The 25819-nt window shown below is 43.4% G+C and overlaps 1 protein-coding gene across 1 annotated transcript in view; it reads left to right on the top strand.

Annotated features, from left to right (window-relative positions):
• Positions 1–25819, top strand: part of LOC119398676 (WD repeat and FYVE domain-containing protein 2) — a 53757-nt gene that overhangs the window by 25428 nt on the left and 2510 nt on the right. Inside the window, exons 8-12 of the mRNA XM_037665511.2 lie at positions 5981–6107; positions 9382–9487; positions 13628–13729; positions 18624–18754; positions 23958–24066. Of these exons, the coding sequence (XP_037521439.1) occupies positions 5981–6107; positions 9382–9487; positions 13628–13729; positions 18624–18754; positions 23958–24066 (575 nt within the window). The remainder of the gene's footprint in view (positions 1–5980; positions 6108–9381; positions 9488–13627; positions 13730–18623; positions 18755–23957; positions 24067–25819) is intronic.

Genomic DNA, 25819 nt, shown 5'->3' with positions numbered 1-25819 from the left:
TTAATCTTGTCTTGAACACTCTCCAGGACCATGGTGAATATCAGTTTCTCAGATGCTTTGACATAGCTCTTCTGTACCTTTGCAAGATTTCTCCAACTCGGGGGAAATGTGGCTGTAGTGTGCATTTGCGAAGTCAGCATATGAAACTGGTTTTCTGCGGTCATGGCAACAACCTGCACATTTGAGAAGTGCTCACTGTGGCGTGCACTGAACACTGGCAGTGGAGATGAAGGAACTAGTACAAAGTCTTGTGCACTCCAAAAAGGTGTCCTTGATATCATTGGGGAATTAAGCATCCAGGAAGCCATCAAGGGAGGACATCTTCAACTGAGAGTATTCACTATAAATAAACAATAATGTTTCCCATTCACTTTAGTGTTGATTAATAAATTCAGAGATCCTGGAGACATCGTATCATCAAAGTTTTACTGTATTATCATAGTCCTAGGTTATCTTGCACATGAATTCCTTAGTAGCAGCTTGTGTTACCGAGAAAATTGTATCTCATAAAATTTGTTTATCACAATAGGGGAAGCATAGCACTTCTATTATTTTGAAATTTTGCAACTTGCTGCAGTGCAAGCCCTGCAAGAAGTTACTAGGTTGTTTCTATTATTAGCCTACATAATTTCTACTTGCACCTAAATGTTAAATATTCTGATAAACATAATTACTAAGAAAACAATGAGGAAATTCTAAGTACTTCCAGCAAAAGAATGTTAAGGCAGGAAGTGGGCCAAAAGACAGACTAACAACTAAAGGTTTTGTAGTGAAGAGAGGATGAAGATGAAGCATACGAGCAAGCAAGCCTCAGTGTCAATGGTAGCCATAGGACACGAGCTTGCGCTTGCCCGGATTTTGGTTGCTTGATGCCCGCCGCTCTTCGATGCTCCCCTTAAGACGTTTCTCGACTTTCCCTGAAGTCCACAAGTCAATAAACCATGTCGCAGTTTGAAGGACTGTGAAGAGCAGGGAAAATATTATCTTCGGAAAAGCGTGACCATCCTTTCTTTTTGAAACGCCTGAGAATGTGTAGCACTGTTAATGGGGTCGCACTGGCACCGATGATAATGTTCTGCAAAGTGCACTGATTCTGCAGTAGTTTGTGTTGCATCGGTGTTAACTCAGCCTATCGTTCATAGACCTGCCAGTTTGAACGATACGGTTCTTGACACATGGAAGGGGAACCCTGTAAACAACTTCTGCTCGACAAAGGAAAGAAGATGGCTTTTAAGGGCTTGTTTTTCTTTGTTAGACACAATATTAATGAGAACTAACAGACAATAATGCCAAGGAAAGTATAGGAGATGTTATTCGTAATAATTTGGATATAAATGTGAGGAAAGTAAAGTGGACGAAAAGATAACTTGCCGCCGGCAGGGACCGAACCTGCGACCTTCGAATAACGCGTCCGATGCTCTACCACTGAGCTACGGCGGTGGTCACCCGCCCCCGTCCACTTTATAGGGTATATATGTGCATTTAAACCTAGGTGTGTTAGTCAGCGCCGATCGCAGCCATGGCGACGAGCGTGGACTTCCTTCACATTTATATCCTAATTATTACAAATAACATCTCCTATACTTTCCTTGGCATTATTGTCTGTTAGTTCTCATTAATATTCTGCTCGACAAGCAACAGAACATGTAGTGTGCTCTCTGGAGCAAGTGCTTTTCCTTTTCCTGCTGTTTATGGCAGCACACATGCATACTAGCTTGTCCTTTGTGGACAGGACTATCGGGACGGCACACTTTGCAGCCACCTTGTTTACACGCTACGCTACAATAGGCTGTGCACATAGGCTGCTTCTCAGGCCGGCTTGCCGTGCTTGTCCTTCGAACTTGCAGTTGTCATGTGTGCGTCCCTCTTTGCCTTCTGTTCTTCACTGTGTCACCTTTCCTTCGGCACTTACGTGCTTGCGCTGCAAACACCTTTAAAAATTGCAGTTGTCAGTCCAGTGCATTTCTGTTCTCTTGCTTCCTTCATTAGTGTTCTTTTGCTGGAAATTCTCATAATGCACTTAATGCAGGAGCCTTTCTTTCAGCTCTATAAAATACTCTGGAATTATTTTTTCAGAATTTAAGTAGTGTAAAGGTAAATTGAAGACAAGGGGCTCCTCGTCGCCTGTTCTTCTGTCGCACTGATTAGCGACTACCCTCTTTACAGTAGACAAATGTAGAAGTCATGAGCATGATTAGCATTTTCTGAATACCTTGTGTTATATGAACATGTTAATGAGACATTAAAGATGCCTTAAATTGAACTGCACTTTGGATTAGGCAATGCAAATTAAGATATCTTGCTATGAGAGAAAGTTCCAAAAACAAAAGACTGCTTCAACACTATCTTGTAGTTCCAGCTTCTGCAATATCATGGATTTTGGCACTACAGCATCTGTTCTGGCCTTGTTTACTTTTTACGTTACTGGGTGGACCATATTGTATTCAAAATAAGCCAAAGGTTTAATTGGTGAGTTTTGAAGAATTCTACCGTGCCATAACAGCTGAAATAGTAAAAAAATATTTTGAGAAAAAATTTATAGAAGGGGAGTTTGACATTATTTGCTCAAATAATCAGCCAAAATATTAATATTAATATTTTCAAAGAATACTTCATCACTATGAACTGTAATGTGTTGCTGTCTATTGTCCATAATAAATATGGAAGCTTAAAGGGGTCATGAAGCACCTTTTGGGCTTGTTGAAAAAACGCATCCTGCGGAACGCTGACACTGCTATGAACTGCTCTGCCAAATATTAGTCGTGCGCGCCGCGTAAAGGCCACAAGCGGAGCGCGAAGTTGCCGTTTCCTCAGGCGCCCTCTTTTCAAACAGAGGCCGGTTCTCACTCTCGTCGGTGGGCGGGGCATCTGCACATTGACGTCGCGGATCTGCCAGTTTACGTCGCAAGAGACATAGCATGCTTATTGGCCGATAGCCGACGTAAATCGAGAGCGGCGTTCAGATCAGATGCGCTTCTTGTCGCGGGGTGCCGCCACTTGCTGGCGCCGCACTCCTCAGTACACGGTAGCCGCACTTGCGCAAGCGAATCACAGCGGGAGAGCGATCGCGTTTCATGACGTGCGCTGACGTAACTTCTTTCCCCCGTGCCATCCCTCCCTGTCTAGCTTCTAGTGCGCTCGTCGGCACGAGAAAAGAGAGAAAGCGCTGGGAGCGTGCGCCAAATCCCCGTAACTCCTCTGATTCTTGACGGATTCGAGAAATTTTTGCGGCAATCGATTCGGGAGGCAATAAACTCCGATACTAAGGTCATTAGATCATTACTTGGAAAAGTGGTTCATGACCCCTTTAATGTGTGTGCTGCCCGCCTCGGTGGTCTAATGGTTATTGTGCGTGGATGCTGACCCGAAGGTCTCAAGATCAAATTCTGGCCACAGCGGCCACATTTCGATGGAGGCAAAATGCTAGAGGCCTGTGTGCTTAGATATAGGTGCACGCCAAGGAACCCCAGGTGGTCAAAATTTTCAGAGCCTTCCACTACGGTGTCTCTCATAATCATACCATGGTTTTAGGACGTAAAGCCCCAAATATTATTATTATAATGTGTGTGCTGCTGTCAGCGTGAGTTTTGCTAGACTTTCACAATAAGTTGATGGTAGACACCGGTAATGTGAAGTTAACCCTGGCCACGTTTTGTCTGGTTGTTCCTCTACTGTCTCTTTAAAGGGACACTAAAGAGAAATAATGAATCGGCCTAGATCAATAAATTGTGCTCCGAGAGCTCTAATGTTGTTAATTTCATCATCATAGGTTTATTAATAGAGGAGAAAATCAAGTTCAAAGTTTCATTTTTAAATTTCGCGCCAAAATCTCCTCGCGTGACGTCACATATTTCAAAGTGTATTTATCGTATTTTGGTGCCATTGGCTCAACAAAATTACCCCAAACTTGGTATGTTAAGTCTATTGCCCTCTCAGAGAACAATGTACTTCATTTTTACTGATTAGGAACTACGTAGTCCCTAGCAGTGTTGCGTGGTTGCCATACCGGATTTGGAATGACTCCGAAATCCTTCCACATTTTCGCGACCTCGGAATGGAATGGGAATGGAATGGGGGCAATGCTTGGAGGAATGGAATGAAACTCCTTTTGAATGTAATGGGAATGGAATTACGTCTTTTTCCGAAAATAGAACATGTTTTCGTCTATGCGCTGTTTTTCAAACTTCACACATTAGTAAGTCAGAGCCTCGAATTTAACAATAAAGGAGTACTTTTAAAATGGTTTGGCTGATTACAGGCATGGTACATTTATAAGGAATGCGCCTACTACAATTATATAGACTGTGTTGCTCCGAAGTTTGTCCCTATTCTTCGGGTAACTGTGGATCTATGTTGTTGGTATCCGTCGTGTGGAGCTACGGGGGCGGAACACCCCCCCTCCCCTCGCCTTGTGATTTTTTTTCCTTCGGCGGCGCCCCAGCCGCCTGCTGTCTCCCCACCCTTCACTTCTTTGTTTTAACACGAAAGTGTTTTATGCCGGGGTCCGCCATGGCTCCACTGACGTATTTTTGTCATGGATATGACGTTAAATATAAATACTAACAGATGGCAAAGACAAAACTAGAAGAAAAAGTTCCATCGCCGAGAGTCTGGAACTTACGACCCCACGCTCCGCAGTGCGAAACGACTCAGCCACACACGGCACGTTCTTCGCCATACTAACGGCGAGCTATTTATATACACCATTTGCCGGTGGCGGTACTCAGGGATAGGTGGTTCATCAGCGTGTTTTCGTTATCACTAGCGAGATGGCGCGAATGGCTCGAAGGGCGCACTTTAAAGGTCGTCACCCCACGCGTTGCGATGAGTGCACGCCTCTACAGGGTGTGGTCGCTCGTGCGCGCGCGCTTATTTCACATTTTCTCACATTTCCTTAGGCCACTTGAGCATTTTGTAAAGTTCTGATAGCCAGCTGATTGTTGCCGCACTGCAAGTTTAGTCATAAAATATTCTTGAAAAGCGTAGGCTGTGTGAACCATGCAGTCATTGAAAGCCAGCAAGATGAAATTTAAGGAAAGCTATGCACTGTTTATCATTTTCGTGCTGTCTAAACAACCATACTGGTGGCACGAGCAGACACTAGTACTAGACTTTGCTCTGGTTGTTTTGGTATGAAACTCTTTGAAGGGTGCTTCAAACCTTAGATGAGAACAAACCTTTTAACTTTAAAAGTTTTTGCTTCTAATATTGAGTAGAAGTTTCTGTTGTTGGTTTTGTGTTGAATTTATGTGGATGGGCAACAGTAATATGAATTACTGTAGTGCTCGTAGTGTCTGGCACTGTCTTCCATTTTGCATTTTAATTTTGCACTACACCGATTTCCTCAAGTATTAACCAACTAGCCCAGGAACACCCGCTACGGTGGTCTAGTGGTTATGGTGCTCGAATGCTGACCCGAAGGTCACAGTATCGAATCCCGGCAGCGGTGGCTGCATTTTCGATGGAGGCGAAAATGCTTGAGGCCAGTGTACTTAGATTTAAGTGCACATTAAAGAACCTCAGATGGTCAAAATCTCCGGAGGCCTCCACTACGGCACCCCTCATAATTATATCGTGGTTTTCGGATGTTAAACCCCCACAATTAAAATAAAGGAACAAGATATCTTTAATATGAGTGTAGACACCAGGAAGATATTTTTCAATGTAGATAGAAGAACATGGGCAGAAAATTTGCTTTTGTTTCTTTTTCTTCGTGCTGTGTAGAATCTATTGGTGATTGCTGCTGTGTGAATGGTTGCATAATCATTGATACTGCTCATCAGTTTACCTAGTTGCATTTCTAATATAAATTGCTGAAATATTTTGACCATCACACATGCTGCTTTTTCAGTGCTTTATTGGGCGATTTTCGTACTCGATTTTGAAGTAAACTAATTGAGTCTTGGACTGTTTGTGTGGAATAACTATTTCCACACTTGTTTTGGGACACCTTGACATTCATTATGTGCTCTTGTTGCAGGGAGCATACGATGCCTAACTTGGGATGCAGAACGCAAGCTGCTTTTTTCTGGTGGCTTTGACCAGACTATCATTGTGTGGGACATTGGTGGCAAGCAGGGCACTGCCTATGAACTGCAAGGACACCAGTAAGTCTTGTTTTGCACAACTTTTTTCCAGTTTAGCACTACTCCTTTTTGTAGATAAACGTTCACACACTCCACACTCTGGTCTCATATTGTTCTCTTCACTTTTCTAATTCCGTATGTACATAGTTCTGTTGCTGAATTCTTCAAGAGCTGCACTTTAAAAAATACACACCCAGCTCCACATGTTTTGTTTTTCAATTGTAGTGAACATGCCTGAATGTCTATCTCATGCGTAACTTGCAAAAAAGTTCTAAGTTGACATACATGAGATTAAGGTCAGTGTTCGAGGAAGAGTCGTGTGCACCACTGATGATGGTCTTGAAGACATGCATCCTGCTGTCTTTTTCCCCATCAGATGAAGGAACAGTATGTGGCGCTCAATCAAACATAGCATGTGCTAAATATAATGATCTGTCTTGAGCTATTTGATAAAAATTAAGATAATTGGCCCACAAAGGCGGTGAGACATCTTGCCAGTCTCCCACACTATGTAACTGCACTGGCATTACTGTTGCACTCCTTTGTTTTCTGATGAGATGGTGCACCAAGTTTCGTAATGTGGAGGAAATTTGCTGATGATAACTATTTAGTTATAGCATCTGAAAATTGTGCTGAAACTTTTGTTCATGTTTTGATAGCATGTTAAAGTATTCATTCATCCAGAGGTAAATGAGGGCATATCTACCATCACCAAGGCCTTTGGTTGAATACGAATGGATCTGTAGCACAGAACACTAAAATCCAGCTGATGTCATAGATCTGCGTAATTGACAGCCCCTAGTATGAAAGTGGGCTCCGTGTTCTCACACTGCTGGCTAGTTGTGATGGCAGCTATATTATTCTGAATCATGTTAAACAGATAATTTCGGATAGTGAAGTCCTCACCAGATTCATTGCAGCTGCTGGAGAATCGTGGTAACTAAGTGTCTACTGTAATCACTAGAGACCGGATTTTAGGCAAATGCCTATTTTGTTCCTTGCACTCCTATCGTGCCTTTTTGATATATGAGCATGAAGTAGAGGTTAAGAAGGGCTTTTATAGTGTTTTTATAGTGCCTTTAAATGCCTATTTTAGGTGTTCGTGCCTAAATGCTTACAAATGCCTATAAATGCCTATTTTCAAAATTGGCGCCTATATGAACGCTATTTAGCCTCAAATTTCGCGCCCGGGTGCTGTTTGAGACCGTTATTCATGTTACCGTGTAAGATTGACTATTGGGAACTATGGGGTTCAACCAAGTCCTCTAGTTCAACCGACTCTAGTCCTCTACTTTAACTAACCAACACCGCTAGCAGCAGTGAAGCGGGACACGCCGGCGAGCATTCGCCGCCGCGCTGACATGGCCCGAGCGGTTGGCGAATGCAAAACCGCGGAGAGCCATCAACGGAAAGGAGAGTTAAGAGCAAAAAAAGAAATAAAAATGTGATGTGCACGCAGCCTTTCCTTTGTTTGTAATTTACTTTTTAAGGTGTTCACTGCAGCAGCGTAGCCAGAAATCTTTTTCGGGGGGGGGGGGGGGGACAACCATACTTTATATATGTTCGTGCATGCGTTTTTATGTGTGCGTGTATATAGACACACACAAACTGAAAAGTTTCGGGGGAGGGCGGGAGGTGGAACCTTCCCCCCCCCCACACACCCACCCCCCTGCCTAAGCCAGTGGTTCACTGCCAGGGGAGAAATTGGCTTTACGCAATTCGACCCGGTCAATAGGAGGAATCCCTCTATTCTGGTCTTTTAGAAAAATCTGGCTGTCTGCTCCTGCTCTGCCTTTTAGTCATGCCGGAAAGACACACTGGAGTGTGTTGATTCGACAGTGGACAGTTGACTCACTCTCCAGAACACGGGAGTGCGAACCGTGTGGGACAAAGCAGGCTATGTTCAAATGTTGGCGCCTTTGTGCCATCTTAAGCAATAACATTTTTAACGCGATAGCGTTAGAGAGCTCGTGTTGCAGAAATTCCGCCGTCGGCGTCGGCACCGTTGGTTGTGAGCGAAAAATCGTCCGTAAGCGAAAAATCGAGAAAGAAGCAAATAAAGTAAAGAATACAATGTTCGGTCCCATTGAGGATCGAACCCGGGCCGTTCGCGTGGCAAGCAGGTGTCCTACCACAAAGCCACGATGGTTTTTTTTTTTTTTTGTCTTTATTGACAAAGCCACGATGTTACATGCAGCTGCTGTGGAAAAAAACACTACATAAATGCCATGTAGTGAAAGGATTTGAATGGCGCAGGCTTTCTCCTTAACACATTTTGTTGGACAGGTGTCACGACGAAAACGAGCCCATTCGGCGATTTGTAGGCGCATTTGGGAGGCCATCAAACTACGTCGAAAAAGGCCGGGATAGTGCAGCCATCGCTGCTAAAAACACACACGAACTTTCAAACAAAAATGGACAACTATGTCCATCTAGCGGAAAACATATCAAGCCACCGCTGGCTTTCCAGAGCGTTGTTCCAGAGGAGGCGTTGATCAAGCAAACAGCAAACGCTAGATAATGTGCTGCCGTCTGTGAGGCATTGTGAGACTCTTCATGGCCTCCGAGATGGCAAGCGCGCGGCGTCTATCTTGGAGGCCATGCGACTTGCTTTAGATCAAAAACCTGTATGTACCATTCGTGCGCACGCGTGTGTGTGTGTCTGTGTGCGTGTATGTGTAACAATACACATTAATAAGTATGCACTTAGTGGTTGAAGTGCGCACTAGGTTGAAGTGCGCACTTCACCTTTAAGAGTTGAACTGCGTTCAACTCTTAAAGGTGAAGCTTAAGGGTTCCCCAATTTATTGTTTTCCTGGCGTAGATAGAGGTCGCGCACGTCTTCATTTGAAATTATTTGCATTTATGTGAAAACTTATTGTGCCTATATTTACGATTTTGGAAGCCTAAAACATTGTTTTGCCTGCCTATTTTTGACGCCTAAAACGAGCTTTTTTAGTGCCTAAAAATGCGGCCTCTAGTAATCACGTTACGTAAACACCATTCGGTGATGAGCCATTCATGCTAACCTGTGCGCTGGTATAAATTTAAAGCATTGCACTGTACTGGCATAATAATTTGGTTTAGTGTTACTTTTGCCACTTATCTCTTGAACCAAGTATGATTAGCCGCATGTCTGGAAAAACAGGCATAGCCAGAGGGAGGTTAAGGAAAATCAGCCCTCCCCACCTCCCTCCAAAATAAAATCCTGGCTATGGCCCAGTCCGAAAGGTTCAGTCATGCTTCTTTCTTTGGCTCTCCATTATTTTGACAAATGCTTCCTTTTGTTTTCTAGCAACAAAGTGACTGCATTGTGTTATCATAGTCCAGGAAAGACGCTTATTTCGGCCGGTGAAGATTCAATGCTTGTTTTCTGGAACATGACAACCAAGAGGATAGAGGTATGTGGATTTGCATATTGAAGACAGATTTAAAAATACCTGGTTATGTATATCCCCTTCAGCAGCGGTGTATACAATGGTACATATCAACTACAGAGGCGTGTCACGCACAGAGTGTTTCTTGAACTGGCTTGAACACAGTGTGCACATCTGTGCACGCTTCTTAAGTGGACAACTAGCGCTCATTTAACTTCACTGTACCGCGTATTGCTGCAAAGGATCACTTTGCTGGAGACACTGCCATGTTCGACGATCGTTCAACGTGCTGCGTTCCCGGACCAACGTCAAGAGTATTATTTTTGCTTACTCAAAAGGAACACAACCAAAAACAAACTGGGCATGCATTTTGAGCCTAATATCTGATTCTTTTTGTGCAAGAATTGAACCTGAATGATTGCAGAAGAATTATATATTTAATTACATGCTAATTACCATTAATTACAGACACTCACACAAAACAACACATTCATGTTAAAGAGACAGGGCATGCAAGGACACAAGAGAGAAGTCAAGACACCACAAACGCTGACTGACATCTGCAAAGGCGTACAACGGTGGAAAAGAAAGAAGGCACGAAAACTTATCTGTGCATGCCCATGCAATAGGTGAGCTTATCAGTTCGGCACGCGCGGTGGTCTACGTGAGAGATAACTATTCAGACACTTGATTTCTCCTTTATGCAGGTTAATCGATGTTTGGCTGACACATGCACTACCACTGTTATCGATATGCCAGGCCCCAACCATTAAATGCGTTTCTTCATTCCTGTGCCGGTGCAAAATCACACATTCATCGAATTTTGGTGTGCACTTACACTCTCGACAATGTAAAGATGGATTGGATGGTAAGCTTCCAGTTAGCGATCTCTTATGTTCCATTAATCTCTGGTTAACATAGTGACCCGTTTGCCCCTACGTAGAAGCGGCCGCAGCTAAATGGAATCTTATACACCACAAACATATGGCAACCAGCAAATTTTTTGGTATGTTTCACAAAACAAACGTCAGTTCGCTTCTTGTCTATCACCCGCTCATTCTTTCTCTGTGTCCATGTTTGCACGCCCTGTCTCTTTAACATGAATACCTGCAAACTAGCTCAGCTCTCTGTCATTCTAAACAACACATTACCTCATTTTCTTTCCTGGCAGGTAATTTCGAGTGCCTTGGAATTATGCTGCGTGAATTTGACACTTTTTCAGACAGTCCATTGTAATTCACGCCTGAAGGGGATATACATACATAGGGCTGTTTTTGCCTGTTTGTGACATATGCAGTTCTTTACTGACACTAGTGCAATCCATAAATAAGAAAGTAGAGTTGTCAAAGGGGCTTACACGGAGCACCTATTGGGGCAATTTCAGCCTTATTTTTCTTGTTAGTGACGTGTGTTGCTGTTTTGTGTAACCCTGTATTAAGGTGCTTATTGCACTCTGCAGGAGCTGCTATAGAAAAAAGCCTCTGCTTTCTATATTTTGCGTGAGCATAGTAGGTCAAGACCAGTCCTTGATAATATGGTATGATGGTACCTTCACATGAACTTTCACATGAAAGAATGTGTAGTAAGTGATTTATTTTTCAAAATATTTGTTCCTGAACCTCCTGTATTGTGTAATTTTCTAAACCAGCGCTACCACAGAAACTGTTTTTTCTAGGTTTCTCCTTATCGCTTTCTTTCCTTATGTGTTCTCAACAAACAGTTGTTGTTGGTTGCCTAAAAGCAGAATATTTTGATCCTTGATACTAAATCATCATCAGATTTCCTAGACTAATACGAGTTCTTTCCACATATAAATGCATATGACCATCTCTTAGTGCTTCATAACAATGAAAATTTTTGAAATTCTAGAAGTGGGCTAATACCAAAAAAGTGTTACCCTTGTACACAGATACATCAAAGTACAATTTTCAATCAGTGACAAACTTCCCAATAGCTGCCACAACAAAGAAAAATTGGCATACAAGAGGTTGGCATCTACCTGATATCTGCTTGAAAACAATACTTTTCCATGTTTTATGGTCTGCAAAGGGTTGTCGGATTGTCATACTTACTTGATTCTGATGCATACTTTTTTTTTAATTAGCATGGCAGTCATTTATTACAGGGATGAAGGCATCAGAATCAAATAAAAAGTAGAAATACAACATGCCTGCATACAAAAAAATTAAAAATACAGAAATGTTCTGCAGTATCCTTTTTTAGTACTAAAATACTGCAAGCTTTGGCTGAGAGAGAAGGTTTTTACTCATTGTTCAACAATCACCTCTGAAACCTCTTGTGGTGATTTGTCCTGGTAAGCACAGTTGCAACTTTCCCCATGTTACTGCCCATCGCTCTGCGCATATCCCTGAAGCCTTTCTTGTCTCTTCAAAGTCACAGAACAATAACAGCTGGGAGGAAGGATTTCACGAGTTTGCTATGTGACAGGCGCTGGTGCTGTGCACACAAACTTTCAGAGGGAGCCATCTGGACACCTCCACTGGCACGTGCTAGTGCTTTACTGCAGAGCACCAGATAAAGGGTTCCATTTGAGGCTGCTGTGGCTACATGTAGTGGGTGTAGAATGCAAAAATGCCTTTGTACTGAGATTTTGATTACATTAAAGGGGCCCTGTAACACCTTTCTTAGGTAACATAGAATAGCCTTACTATTGAACTCTGTTGCCTCATGAATCTTCTGCTGCAAAAATTTTTGGAGTCTATCAAGTACTATATAAACAAGTTATCACACGAGCCATGAGTGCACTCGAAGCTACACAAGAGGGGGGATGCCAAGAGGACAACGCATCGCCCAACAGTTACGTCATCATGCATCATGGTCTTGAGTTTTTTTTCTTTCTTTTTTGTGTATTGGCTGCTAGGTCTGGTTCACACTTACGCAGTGCCAGCATGTGGTGGCAGCCCAGGTCGGCAGTAGTACCTACATGATGTAGCATGTGGCCTCAGAGATTGTTCATCACATGCTGTTCATTATATTCTCCAATACCTGTCATGCTTACTTGGTGTGTAGTCAGGCCCGATCGCTACGTCTATGTAGCTCGCTTAGTGAAATGTCATAGTGGCGACATTTCAACGGAAAGAACAAGGCCATTTCTGGCTGTCTTTGACAACAAATTGTAATATCCCTGCTGCAGGAAGTTCCATAATATTTGGCTCACACGTTCATGGGAGCCTTGACTGCAGATGGGCAATGTTTCCTTAAAGGGACACTAAAGGCAAATAACAATGTATGTCAGAGTGAAAGCTCAATGTATGACAGCATCTAAAATGGCAATATTATCAACAGCAGTGCCCTACTTACCGAGAAATTAAGCAAAATGTATCACACGATGAGCGCCACGAGCGGCACGTTTTGGAAATTATCCCGATGACGTGAGAGAGTTTGACTACAATTAATCACTCGTAATCAAACTAGCTGCAATAAAAAAAGAACCTTCCGTGCATCAAGAGACGTAATAAAATGCTGCTTGTTCGTTTCTGTTTGAATCATGGAAAAAAGAACCTCTTTGACGTTGCCATGGGGAACGGCACGCGTGGTTCAAAGGTTCCGTTTTCGCCGAACTGCGCTTCGCCCGGCACCCTGCTTCACTCACGCGGTCGCGTCTCAGTGGTAGCTTCGGTATCACGTACTGCGGCGTGTGTTTTGCGCGCTCGTGAAAGCTGCTGTGACAGAAAGTTTGACAAAATGCCGCATGCATGTGATGTTGCCGGATGCCCGAATGGCGCACGCCGCTGCGCAGTAAAGGCGGACAACGTTGGGCACAGCAGCAGTGACGTGAGAAACACCGCTTTCAGGCGAGCGATTTGAAGTGCGCTAACGCGATGCAGACCACTAAAACGGGATTTTATTTCAAAATAAGTACTTCCTTGACACAAAAGTAGCGCTACAAGGTTTCTGGACCGCTATTTCAACAATCAACGTCGACTTAATATTTGCCTTTAGTGTCCCTTTAATGTAGGTTCTAAAAGTGTTGCAGGGTCCCTTTAAAGCAGTTGATATGGTCATAAATAGTCTAGAGTACTTGTCATAGCTGAAATGCTGCTTTGGAATGTTAACGTAATTCCATGAATTAAATTCCAGAGCAGCCCAATTTTTCATAGTTGTCTGTTTTTCTACATTAGTACGCACTCTCTGATTTCTCAGACTCCTGAGTGGGGGGAGAGCGACACGTGCCAACGGTGTTCTCGTCCGTTCTTCTGGAACATAAAGGCAATGGTGGACCAGAAAACGATCGGGATCCGACAGGTGAGCAGTAGTAGTAGTAGTACAAAACATTTATTAATCATAGTCGTCTATAAGGGGTGGTAGTCTGTCAGCCACCTCCTCATCTCTATGTCCCGAAGCTAAACCCCTCGGTTGTCGGATGAAAGGTATTCCTTTCCATGGCCATCGGTGAGGGAGTGGCCAGGAGATTAGGTGGGGGAGGGAAGGTCATCTCTGCAGTCGCAGAAAATATGTGTGAAGGTGGCTATTTCCCTGCATAATGAACAAGGGGGGTTAATGAGTTTTCCATAACAGCCCACAGCACAAAGCCACATTTTTGCTCACCTGCCGTCTACATACTACAGGTGAGCAAAAATATGGTTTTTGCTGTGGCCTGTAATAGCAGACTGCTACTTCATTTTGTCTGGCACTTTTTCACAGGACTTCCTGTGCTGTGATTTTATGTTAATTTGAGTATTAGAGAATAGCTGACTAAACAACACAATTTTAAGCAGAAAGCATTACATTCTCTATATATCTAATTTTGTTTCTGGCTCTTGGCAGTACAAAAGTACGAGTTGTCACCACTCATGTCGCATGTCAAAGTTTGTCTGCTATTGATGGGGTCTTTGCAATAATAAGGAAACTGCTCTCAATAAAAAATGTAATCTGAAAGTCGGCACTCTGTACAGTCTCTTGTTTTGTTTGTTAAAGCGTAGTATAATGTGCTTTAACAGTAAAAGACTAGGAGCAATGCGTCACCAACAAGCCTGCCAGCAAACAGCATTTAATGGGTACACAGATCGGAAGCCTTGCCAAAAGGGATGTAAGCAGCAATATTTCACAAAATGAACTATGTAGTAGGCAGTGAACATAGCATTTCACGAAACACCTCAACTACACAGAAAATGGGTGCCTGGCAAATTTAAGGACAGCTGTTGGTGAAGTTGGAAGGTTGCAAACCTTGGGCATGCTGCTGTTCCCTAGCCCTGTTAGATTTGTGCTCATTCATTGGCACTAAAGAGCAACACTACATAGTTTTATGCTCTAAAAGTATTTGTTCAAAGCCCTGTTTTTGTTCACATGGAAGGAAAGGGTTGGCTATTATTAAAAGAAAAAAAATTGAATGCCCGAGTTCTCCATTTAGAGTGACGTCAGGGATTTCAAAGTATTTTCTCTTACTTGGGATGCTTTGGGGGGTTGAGTCTTCGATTGCTCCACACTCTGCATTCAGTGGCACAAACAAAATAGCGCATAAAGAAAACCCACTCTTGTGTTGCTCAGCAGTGAAGCAGGCATGGCTAGGCCTGGCCAGGTGTTATGGTTATTGGCTTGAACATAACAGCAGCAATCACGTCTGGAAACGCTGTGGTTGTTTCAGATATTCTAAATAGCATGGAAATTTTTTATCCTTGTCACTGATGGTCTCTGAAACTGATCCTTGGCATTTGTTATGAGGCCAACTGGACACAAAACAAAAGTATGACTAGATATCTCAAGAAATCAGCAATTTGATCAGGCAAAATGGTTAGGGAATGTGAGACGTGGGTATAATGATCTATAGTCTATATCGAACAGTGTTAACGTCACCTTGGAAATCTCATTCAAAAGTATAGTGCTGCAGTATGTGTATACATATTGGAATCTCATTCGCGATCACATTCAGTATGTCAACTGCTATGCTGCGGTCATGCAAGAGCACTTCTAACAAGCCCATGATTGCTTCTATAACTTTTGGAAATATTTAGTGCTTATGAATTCAGAAAGGACTTATTTGGCAGAATCTGTCAAACAAGACATTGAATATGAAATATATGTGCCATGGAGAAAAAAAAAAGAGGAGCTTCTTTGTCTCAGTTCTTGTCTCTGCACATTAATAGCTCATGCAAACTGTGGCTATTCATTAGTATCAGAAAGAGCAAGTCTCCACCCTGCATCAAGAACACAAAGAGCCTGTGCGTTCGGTACATGTTCCACAAGAAAGTGTGCATGACACAATCCTTTTACTAGGTGGCTCAGAGTATAGGATACCACACTTGAGATGTCTTCGCCACCAGGTTTGTCTTTTTGTAGACGAGGGCTTTGCATGAACAGCATTTTAGTTCTGCAAGCAGCCAAAATGAATGCAACCCTCACCTAAACTGATTTTTACACTGCACTTTGGACTTCATGTGTAATAGCTGTGTCACACGGGCACTTTTGAACGGCCATCCATTCAATGGCCATCGAAACACCATAACTCTATCGACTCGATAGAGTTGTCGCGCTGCTACACGACAGTTCTGAACGCCGTTGAGTGGTTCAGGCGTCTCTCACAAAAATTGTGTGGCGCTGCGGATCTTTATTTTCATATTCATGTCACCAAAAGTTAAATAATACAAATTCGCTTAAAAGCACAAATATGTCTGTTCTTTTTTTTAAGCATTTTAATAAATTGTTTATTCATAGTTGGGAATACATATTTAATTTTTAAGTTGTTGAGCAGCAAAAACAGTGGCGAGCAATACACGGCAAGACGGCATGATGAAGACAAGCACTTTGCTGTTGTCAAGAATATGTGCAGTTTGCACATTTCAAGTGACACAAATGCTTTATGAAATAATTCATAACGCTCGCGTATATTGCTTTAAAGGGGTCATGAAGCACCCCTTGGGCTTGTTGAAAAAACACATCCTGCGGAAAGCTGACACGGCTATGAACTGCTCTGCCAAATATTACAGTCGTGCGCGCCGCGTAAAGGCCACAAGCGGAGCGCGAAGTTGCCGTTTCCTCAGGCGTTCTCCTTTCAAACAGAGGCCGGTTCTCACTCTCGTCGGTGGGCGGGGCGTCTGCCCGTTTACGTCGCGGATATGCCTGTTTACGTCGCAAGAGACATAACATGTTTATTGGCTGATAGCCGACGTAAATCGAGAGCGGCGTTCGGATCAGATGCACTTCTTGCCGTGGGATGCCGCCACTTGCCAGCGCCGCACTCCTCAGTACACGGTAGCCGCACTCGCGCACGAGAATCACAGCGGGAGAGCGATCGCGTTTCATGACGCGCGCTGACGTAACTTCGTTCCCCCGTGCCATCCCTCCCTGTCTAGCTTCCAGTGCGCTCGTCGGCACGAGAAAAAGAGAGAAAGCGCTGAGAGTGTGTGCCGAACCCCCGTAACTCCGCTCATTCTTGACGGATTCGAGAAATTTTTGCGGCAATCGATTCGGGAGGCAGTAAACTCCGATACTGAGATCATTAGATCATTACTTGGAAAAGTGGTTCATGACCCCTTTAAAGCATACTGGTTAGGTTCCTTGTTTCTAATCATGAGTACAGCACACTGTGAATTCGAGGGCATGTTCGCGTAGTGACCAAGAGGCATCAGAGCGCTGAGTGGACTCCAAGACAAGACAGGCAGGCTTAATGCGTTTAACAATTGAGAACAACGACCTAGTTCAAACAGGCAGTCAGTCCCGGAACCTGGCACAACAGTCTACCTGTGTCATTTCAACATGTTGCCAGTATATGATGATCGGTTGGTTAAATAGCGAGTTGTAAAAGGCATGCGGATGAGTATGCACAATATTCAATTAGTGGTCGAAGTGCACTGATGGTGGCACAGTGCATATCCATGCATACTCATTTGCTTCCACACATTGTCCATTTCTATCTTATCCTGAGTAAAAGCACTAAAGCACTTCAACGCATCTGAGGCACACTGCTGTACAACATTAAGATGCAGGTCTTTAGTGTTAACATTGAAATTACTCTTATTAGTGTGTGAACCACCACTCTGCACCGCAAACGACTTAAGACACTCGTGTGCAGAAATCACGTTGTGCTTTGGGCATTGCCTTGAAGAATTAAATCGGTAAGTTCTCACTTGTCATGGTTTTGGTTTCTGAGACTTGTGGAGGTTTCAGATAAGTTTCAGATAGGCATATTTTATTTCAAATTATTAATAAATCAGACTGTTTTGCAATCTTTTTTGAGTTCAATATATATATGGCTTCGACTGTATTCATTCTTTATCAGAACAGCTTTGTTGCATACTGTTGGGGCATTTCAAGACATCCAGTAATACATATATAAAGAAAAACTCAGAGCATGTCAGTGTTCTTTGCTGGTGGGCTCTAGAAAACTTTTAATTTGTAGTTGAGGTAAATGACAGATATATTTCGCACCTCAAGGAAAAGCAATAACTGGCTAAAAAGCTTCCAGTTTCTTTCATTCTCTGTTCTTTTCCAGTCTTGAAGACCATCAGTACCACTTGATTTGTAGCACTTAAGTTCAGTTCGGGGCCTTGCGATTTCCAGCTTTTTTTTCTCATTGGCCGCAAGGATGTGCATTGGTGTTTCAGCAGTGTCTCTCAGTCAGAATAGCTTTGCCAAAGTAGAACACCACTGTCATTGCGATTGAAATTGTGCTGCCTAGCATTTGATATACATACTCCTAATTTCACACAGCACATCTGTTGACGTGCCTGTTGACGTGCTCGGCCTGCTAAAGATACTGCAGGTGCTGCGTCTGCTGACACAGTAGCAACCCATGAAGCTGTGGGACCTATGTGGGAATTTTGTTAAATTTGACGTGGCTAGACATTGCCGAGCAAACGCACTAGGGTATCAGATTGTTGTGCAGGTCACAATATATTTACATGAACAAGCACTGAGAACCTTCAGTGAAACCGCTGGTATTGCAAAGCATGAATAACAGGTTAAGAAATTATCTGGGCAGTAGCTCTTCAAATCATTGAAATGTTACTACTGTAGTTTCACATGCTGACAGAAACATGCACACCGTTTGGCTGTTGTTGCCCTGGTGCCATTAAACTAACAGAGACATGCTGTCACTAAGTGTGGCAAATGCAGCTGAATCGCTGTGCGTTAAGCAGATGCATTGTGCTGTGTGCAGCATGTTTTTCTCATTCAACCATTTTTTTTTTCTCATTATGACTAGCACCACTGTCGTAAGTGTGGCAAGGCAGTCTGCGACAAGTGCAGTTCAAACCGGAGTTGTATTCCCATCATGGGCTACGAATTCGATGTACGTGTTTGTGACGAGTGCCATGTGGTCATCACAGATGATGAGTGAGTAGCTTTACTTTGTACAGCTTGCACTTGCTTCAGCAGTAAAGTTTGCACAGTTTGCAAGAAAATATGTTTCACATTTGTAGTTCCAAAGCAGTTGCGGTCTGGGTGAGAAGTATGTTGATGGAAACTTTCGACTTTACCTTGACCACATTTGTCAAAATAAAACGTACGTCAAATAAATGCTCATTTGCAATTTTAAAGAGAAGAGATTCATTACAGTCTATTTACAAATATAGAATGAAATGGGAATTTAACAAAACACATGCTCATGGAACTACTTCCTAAAATTTTTCTTTAATGTCTGAGACATTAAGCAAAATTTTTAAGTGGTTCTAGAAGCAAGTGTTTTATTTAATTGCAAATTCTATGTTGTTGCGACAGAACTGAGGGCACCTATCATTGCATGAATCTTGGCAAGAAATTACTTTACCTTAAGTTTCCTGTTTTCATGAAAAACCCCAAGTACTGTAATGACAGCGACTTGCCTCCAGTTCAGCATTTCCATGAATTGAAGCAGTGTTACTGAAACACTGCGTGTACTGTAATGATGGACACCACCCTTATTTTTTCCAGGTTCATTAGAAGTTACGTTGCATGAAGAAATTCTGGAATAATTTTTGTACAGTGCCATTGATGACAAAAATGTGCTGCTAAGTAGGTGCGACAATGAAAAGAATTGTTCCTGTGGTCGCTTGTACGATGAAATTGTTTTTGCATAGAACTGACAATGGCAACAATAATTTCAGATTTTAATGTCACCAAAGCTCAGTGATTCTCTATTGACATAGAAATGATTCAAAGCATTTTTACTTGGGGATAGTGCATCCATGGCCCATATTCTCAAACAATCGCAAAAGGCGATAGTATCGCATTTGGTGACGTAGCATCGGATGTGTTCAATAACTGAAGAAACACTTACCCGCGACGTCATTGTTGCACTGGCCGTTGGTGTTACGAATGTCTCACAACACAGGGCCCGTATTCTCAAAAGGCGACAATCGCAAAAGTATCGCCTTTGGTGCGCGCTGATTGGCTATTGAGCAAACCGGAAAAGTTAGGGCGCCGTCTGGTAATTCCGCCGACGTCAATTTTGTGTCATGCTGCTCGACGGTGCTCTCGACATATTTGCAATAAACGAAGACACCGTTAACCGTCGGTTCGTGCTGAAGTCTAGCATTTCAGTGACGTAGGCGGTAGCTTCTAGTATTCAATCCTCGGTGGATATACGCAGCATTTTTTACGCTGAAGCTTTCATCGAGCATTACCTTGGGGTGTTATCAGCACTCGTTCTTTGTCAGCGCGTCTTTTTTCGTGGTTTGAACGTCCCAGGAACATGAACCGTGCGTTGCTCGCGTGGCTTATCGCGAGCCGGCAACATGTTGAGATCTTGAGACGATGTCGCTGCGGCGGCACGCTACAGCTGAACTCTCCGAGTACGCCGTGTTAAACTCTCAACGAAAATACGTTTCACGCAAAGTTGCATTCTTTAAATATTATACTGTGCATTAAATAATTGAACAAAAAAATGTTGAAAGCACTTTCAACACGTCTTATACTTCAAGTAGCCACAGCCAAGCCGGCCAAGCCTGGCCACTGCGTAGAAGCAGCAGCACACGCTCGAAAACGCCGCACTCGGGTTGTTCTGCTCTGCACTGTGCGCTCACTCCTGTGTTGTGAGACATTCGTACTACCAACGGCCTGTAGCATCAATGACGTCACAGGCAAGTGTTTTTTCACTTATTGAACGCATCGAATTCTATGTCACCAAACGCGATACTATCGCCTTTTGCGATCGTTTGAGAATACTGGCCCAGGAGTGAGTGTACCATACGAGCGCAGAGCGACCCGAGTGCGGCGTTTTCGGGAGTATGCTGGCTTCTACGCAGTGGCCAGGCTTGGCTGTGGCTACTTGAAATATAGGACGTGCTGAAAGTCCCAGTGATTCCACTCCTGCGCCAACTACGCCAAAGTGCGCCAAATTGCATTTACTGCGCCATCCTGATAAAATCGACGAAAATTGCGCCAAACTGCGCCAAAGTCTCGGGTTTGGGGGCGTCTATCACCGGCAATCGCACGGCCGGCGCGTCAGAACATGTGCAGCTTGATCTTGGGGCTGCCTAAGTCGCAACCATGGACCAAGAATTATTCCGCTGAATAAGTAGCGCTCGCGCGTCCGTCCCGAATAAGCCACGATGCCATGCACGGTGCCGACGCAGCTTCTGTTCTGCAAGTCGGCTCGACAGCCAAACGCGCTCTCCGCAGGGGCTCGTGATGTCTAGGCCTCTCAGTAGCGAGAAAGTGTGACGACGATTCATCGGCGGACGTCGTCTGTTCTAGAAACGCTGCTGATAGCTCGTTTCAAGCGTCGCACGGCATGTAAGGAAAGCAATGTTCAGTATTAATTACATGTGTGCTGCTAAAATGTCTGTCACTTCTGTTTCCGGACATCGCAGAATGAAATCTGGGATTGCTAGCAGTATATATATAGAACAATATCGAATTTTCCTTGCTTCGCGTTTATGGAAGAGCACGCGAACGGTGGAAACGCGTTCACACTTTTCCTCGGATATACTTTATCCATGGATCTTCATTCGGAAGAGCTTTTTCGTAATTGCTTATACCAGCACGTCCGAGTTTAATCACTCTGCGGTAAATACCCCCTAAAAGGCCCTGCCCTTTCGAGCTCACGTGCTAGGGTTCCAATTCGAATTTTTTGCTTGCTTTTTAAAAAATGTCATCTCATTAATAAAAGCATATATCCTAGTCGGAGCAGCCGCAAATGCACAGCTGTCAGTAGCGGGCCCGTCGCTGACGGCCCACAGTGAAGCGGCTACCCCATGTTACACGTCCGCCCCTCGCTTTCGTGGGTCAATAGCTGACGGGTAAAAAAACTCAGTTTCGCTTAAGGGCGAAGCAATGAATGCGATACCAACAAATTGTATTGTGAAACGAAGTAAGGCTAGCAGCTAACTCTTTTGGATTCGACCTCGCGTAACTCAACAAAACACTGGTTTAAGGGAATATGGCCGCTCCAGGAACCGATGCGTTTTCTTGCTCTGAGTTCTCTAAACACGAAGTAAGCGTTGAGAGCACAGCAAGTTTACGAGCAGTCTCCTGATGCCTCGAGATGGCGCGCGCAAGCGACTGCGCCTTCGAACGATGCGGTCCCCTTTCCCCCCCCCCCCCCCTCCGCTCCCCTGGCGTCCTTTCATGCTCCTTACGAAAGACGGGCGGGGCGTTTCCTCTGATGAGAAATCGACGGCAGGCCCGCACGCGGGAAGATGTTATCTCATGCGCTGTCCGTGCAACGGAGACAGACGGCCGGCTAGCTTAATCTCCGCTTCAGCCGCGTTCGTCGCCAGCGCTCGCGAGCTTTTACCCGCGGCCAGAATGCGCGTGGTGATGTTATTAATTTGGTCTTTGTACAGAAAATTACGGCAATGGCGACGGCAAAAATCCACGGAGAGCGTCCATATAATTGTTATCACAATAAACATTTAAAAAAAGTTGAGGAGCCATTTCACTCTGTGAAGTGGATGATAAGCGAAGCTGTTTCGCGCATGGCAAGGAGGTGACATGGTGGAGGACAGTTTGGTATGTAAGGCCAGGTTGTTAACGTTCAATACGCAATATTAATGCGAAAACATCAGATGCTTTATCAAACACGAAAATTGACCGTCGGCGGCGTCAATCGATTGATGCAAAAAATAATCATGTGATGGCGTCATCATCACGTCATAGATCGTCAAAACTTATGACGTCGTCATGGTGTCATATATCGTGATGTCACGTGATGACGCCATCACGACATCGTCGCTTTACACTGCTTCCGTAATCAGTGCGCCGATCATGGAGCTAGCGCAAAACCAGGTGAGGTGCAGATGGCTCGCAGAGAAGGAGGGGGAGGATCAACCCGTCGACCGAGAATAAAAAGAACCTGGCTTTTGCCTTGGAGTTTCCTTAGGGGAATGCATTAGGGACATTGTGGCTCTTTGGCATTGAGGCACTGCTGTACATCACGGCGTTTGTCTACAATGTCTGCTGATAACCACATAGATGTATTTAGAGTGTTATTTCATAAAGTGCAATTTTATTGATCTGGTATTCTGTTTATTTGCTAGTATCGAAAATAATCGCCGAAGAGGTTAATTCAGAACACTCAACTGCATGAGCCCTTATTTTTTCATTAGCGAGTGAAGTATGCAGTTCTCCTGAGATGATTTTTTCCATGAGATTTGCAATGAATCGAAATATTTCTAGCCTTCATAAGAGCCTCCCATAGTAATATTCCGGTGCTTGAATGTTATTGCAATATGCTTCTGTAGTGCACTCCAGGATGTAAAATTTGCTGCTCCAGAGTGCTCCCAGATGCAAAATTATCTGCTCCAAAGTGCTCCAAGATGAAAATTTTGCTGCTCCAAAGTGCTCCAAAACGGAAATTTTGCTGCTCCAAAAATTGCTCCAAATCAGAAGTCCTCGGTAGCATCACTGAAGTCCTTTCATCGTTTTTTTGTGCAATTGTTTAATGCACAGTACAATATTTGAAGAATGCAGCTTTGTGTGGAATATATTTTTGTTGAGAGTTTAACGCGGCGTACTCGGAGAGTTCAGCTGTATTGTGCCACCGCAGCGACATCGTCTCAACATCCCAACATGTTGCAGTCGCGCGATAACCCACGCGAGCTACGCACGGTTCATGTTCCTGGAACACTCAAACCACGAAAAAACACGCGCTGGCAAACAACGAGTACTGAAAGCACCCCAAGGTAATGCTCGCTGAAAGCTTCAGCGTAAAAAATGCTGCGCACATCCACCAAGGATTGAATACTAGAAACTGCTGCCTATTTCACTGAAATGCTAGACTTCACCACCAACCGACGGTGATAAGGTGCGTTCGTTCATTCCAGGCATGTCAGGAGCGCCGTAGAGCACCGTCACGTCAACGGAAATACTAGATGGCGCCCTCACTTTTCCGGTTTTGCTCAATAGCCAATCAGCGCGCACCAAAGGCGATACTTTGTGAATACGGCTCCATCTGTATAAAGGAACAAAATACCATTAGGTTGTTTCTTTTTCCACTGCTTTAATTTCGGCATAACTTACGGAAGTGGACATCTAGTGAGTAGTTGAAGCTCTGGTTGGCTGGTTGTGGGCAACTACACTGCATGCAGGTTAAACTGCTGCCCCACATTTATTTCAGCCGAACTTCAATGGCCACGTTCCACGATGCAAAGCACTCAATTGTTCACATGCATCTGGACCTGACCCGTGGCCATCTTCTAACAACAGGCTCAGATAGGGTCATAAAGGTGAGTCAGTCTCTTTCGCATTTTACATATCACATACCACGCACAGCTTTTTTTATAGGGACAGAAGGGAAATGCTGATTGTACTGTAGACTGGTAAATGATTGTTTGTAAACTGTATCGTTATTTTGCGCTGAAACCACAGCACACGAATGTCAGTATCGCATCATTCAGGGGTTGTGGCTCTGGCGCGAAGGTAGCGTCGAACAAAGAAATGGTCCTCTCAGTCCATTCCCCGTCTTTTGTTCAGTGCCACATCATGGATTATAAATAGGGGTGTGCAAATATCAAATTTTCAACTTCAAAGTAAATTCGAATAATAAAACCAAGTGGAAATCGAATAGAATATTTTTCTAATATTTTCAAGCATGAATAATACTACTACTGATTTTAGTAAAAAAAAAAAATTCATTTTCGCCAACCAGACATGAAAAATAAGTTTGTGGTACAGCAAATAATATACAAGAAAATTATGCATTCAACAACACTATTGCTCGACAGTACCACATATGCAGTAACTTAATGTTATCAAGAAGGGAGGGTAGCTGCTTGGTATGTTCGGGAAGCAGCGACGCCTTTGTGCATGTCACCATTCCTCCAGACAGTGAAAACAGCAACCCATTAAACACACCAGTGCTAATCCTTTAAGCTTGTTTCTCAATGGGGAGGAGCAATAACAACTGATCGCCACGATGTTCATTGCAGGTTCATTATCTTAAGATGACCCGGAGATGGGCTTCCTAAGTTTTAGACATTTCTTCTTAATTTTGTAATGACTCCCCACTTGTTTCGATGGTTTTCTTCAGTATAATTTGTGCACTCTATTGCAACAACGTTCTCGGCTTCGTACACAATGCCATGCTTTGGTTGCTACAATTGAATACTGGCATAACATTTGCAAAAGTGCAATAATGGGGGGGGGGGGGGGGATGTGGCAACTGAAACTAACTTGTTTATTTGTGCATCAAGTTCTGCAAAATTTAGCTCAGTTATGAAATTCGTTGTGCTAATTTCAATACTTTTTACGAAGTATTGTGGTGTCCGAATACTTCAAATAGCAAAAATGCTGTGCGAATCGAATCGAACTGTTCGAATCAAATATTCAGTTTCACATATTTGCACACCCCTAATTATAAAGCCTTTTCTTTTTTTCGTATTTTGACCAGATTGGCTCTATAAAATTTTCTGAAGCTTGTGTTGTTAACGTCCCTTGTATGTCTCTTAGAATGTAACTCATTTTTTTTTTTTTTTACCGAAAAAGAATTGTGTAGGCCCCAGAAGATGTATGCCGTCAAAATTTATGATGTCACGAGTTGGTCTGGGAACTGTATTTTCTTTGTCCACATTTTCTGCCTTACAAATGCATTTTCTCATGGCAAAAGGGATAATTTTTGTAATGTGGAAGAGTAATTTAGTAATAAAATTTAGTAATAAGTAGTAAAATTTTTTTCCGTAAGAGTTGGGTTATGTGAAAGACGTTGACTCGATCACTTCATGCCAAATGCACCAGGCATAGAGCTTTACTTTCATATGGGGAAGGCAAAAATGTCAAGAAATGTCTTTTGAAAGTGGTCTGCACACACATACAAAAGTTAATTATTTTTCTACTGCATGAGTGGCCTTCTAAACTTTCAATTCAAAGTGTAGCATATTTTACAAAGATGCTTGCAGTGTGGCTGCAAAGTTTTCCTTTGGTATTTTTGAATTGTAGTTCTTAGATGTACCGTATTTTCTCGCATATATCCCACACCCCCAC

This window comes from Rhipicephalus sanguineus, chromosome 1 (assembly GCF_013339695.2).
Source record: "Rhipicephalus sanguineus isolate Rsan-2018 chromosome 1, BIME_Rsan_1.4, whole genome shotgun sequence".
Lineage (NCBI taxonomy): Eukaryota > Metazoa > Arthropoda > Arachnida > Ixodida > Ixodidae > Rhipicephalus > Rhipicephalus sanguineus.
Note: the sequence above shows the minus strand (reverse complement) of the source record. Positions and strands in the feature narration are given on the sequence as shown.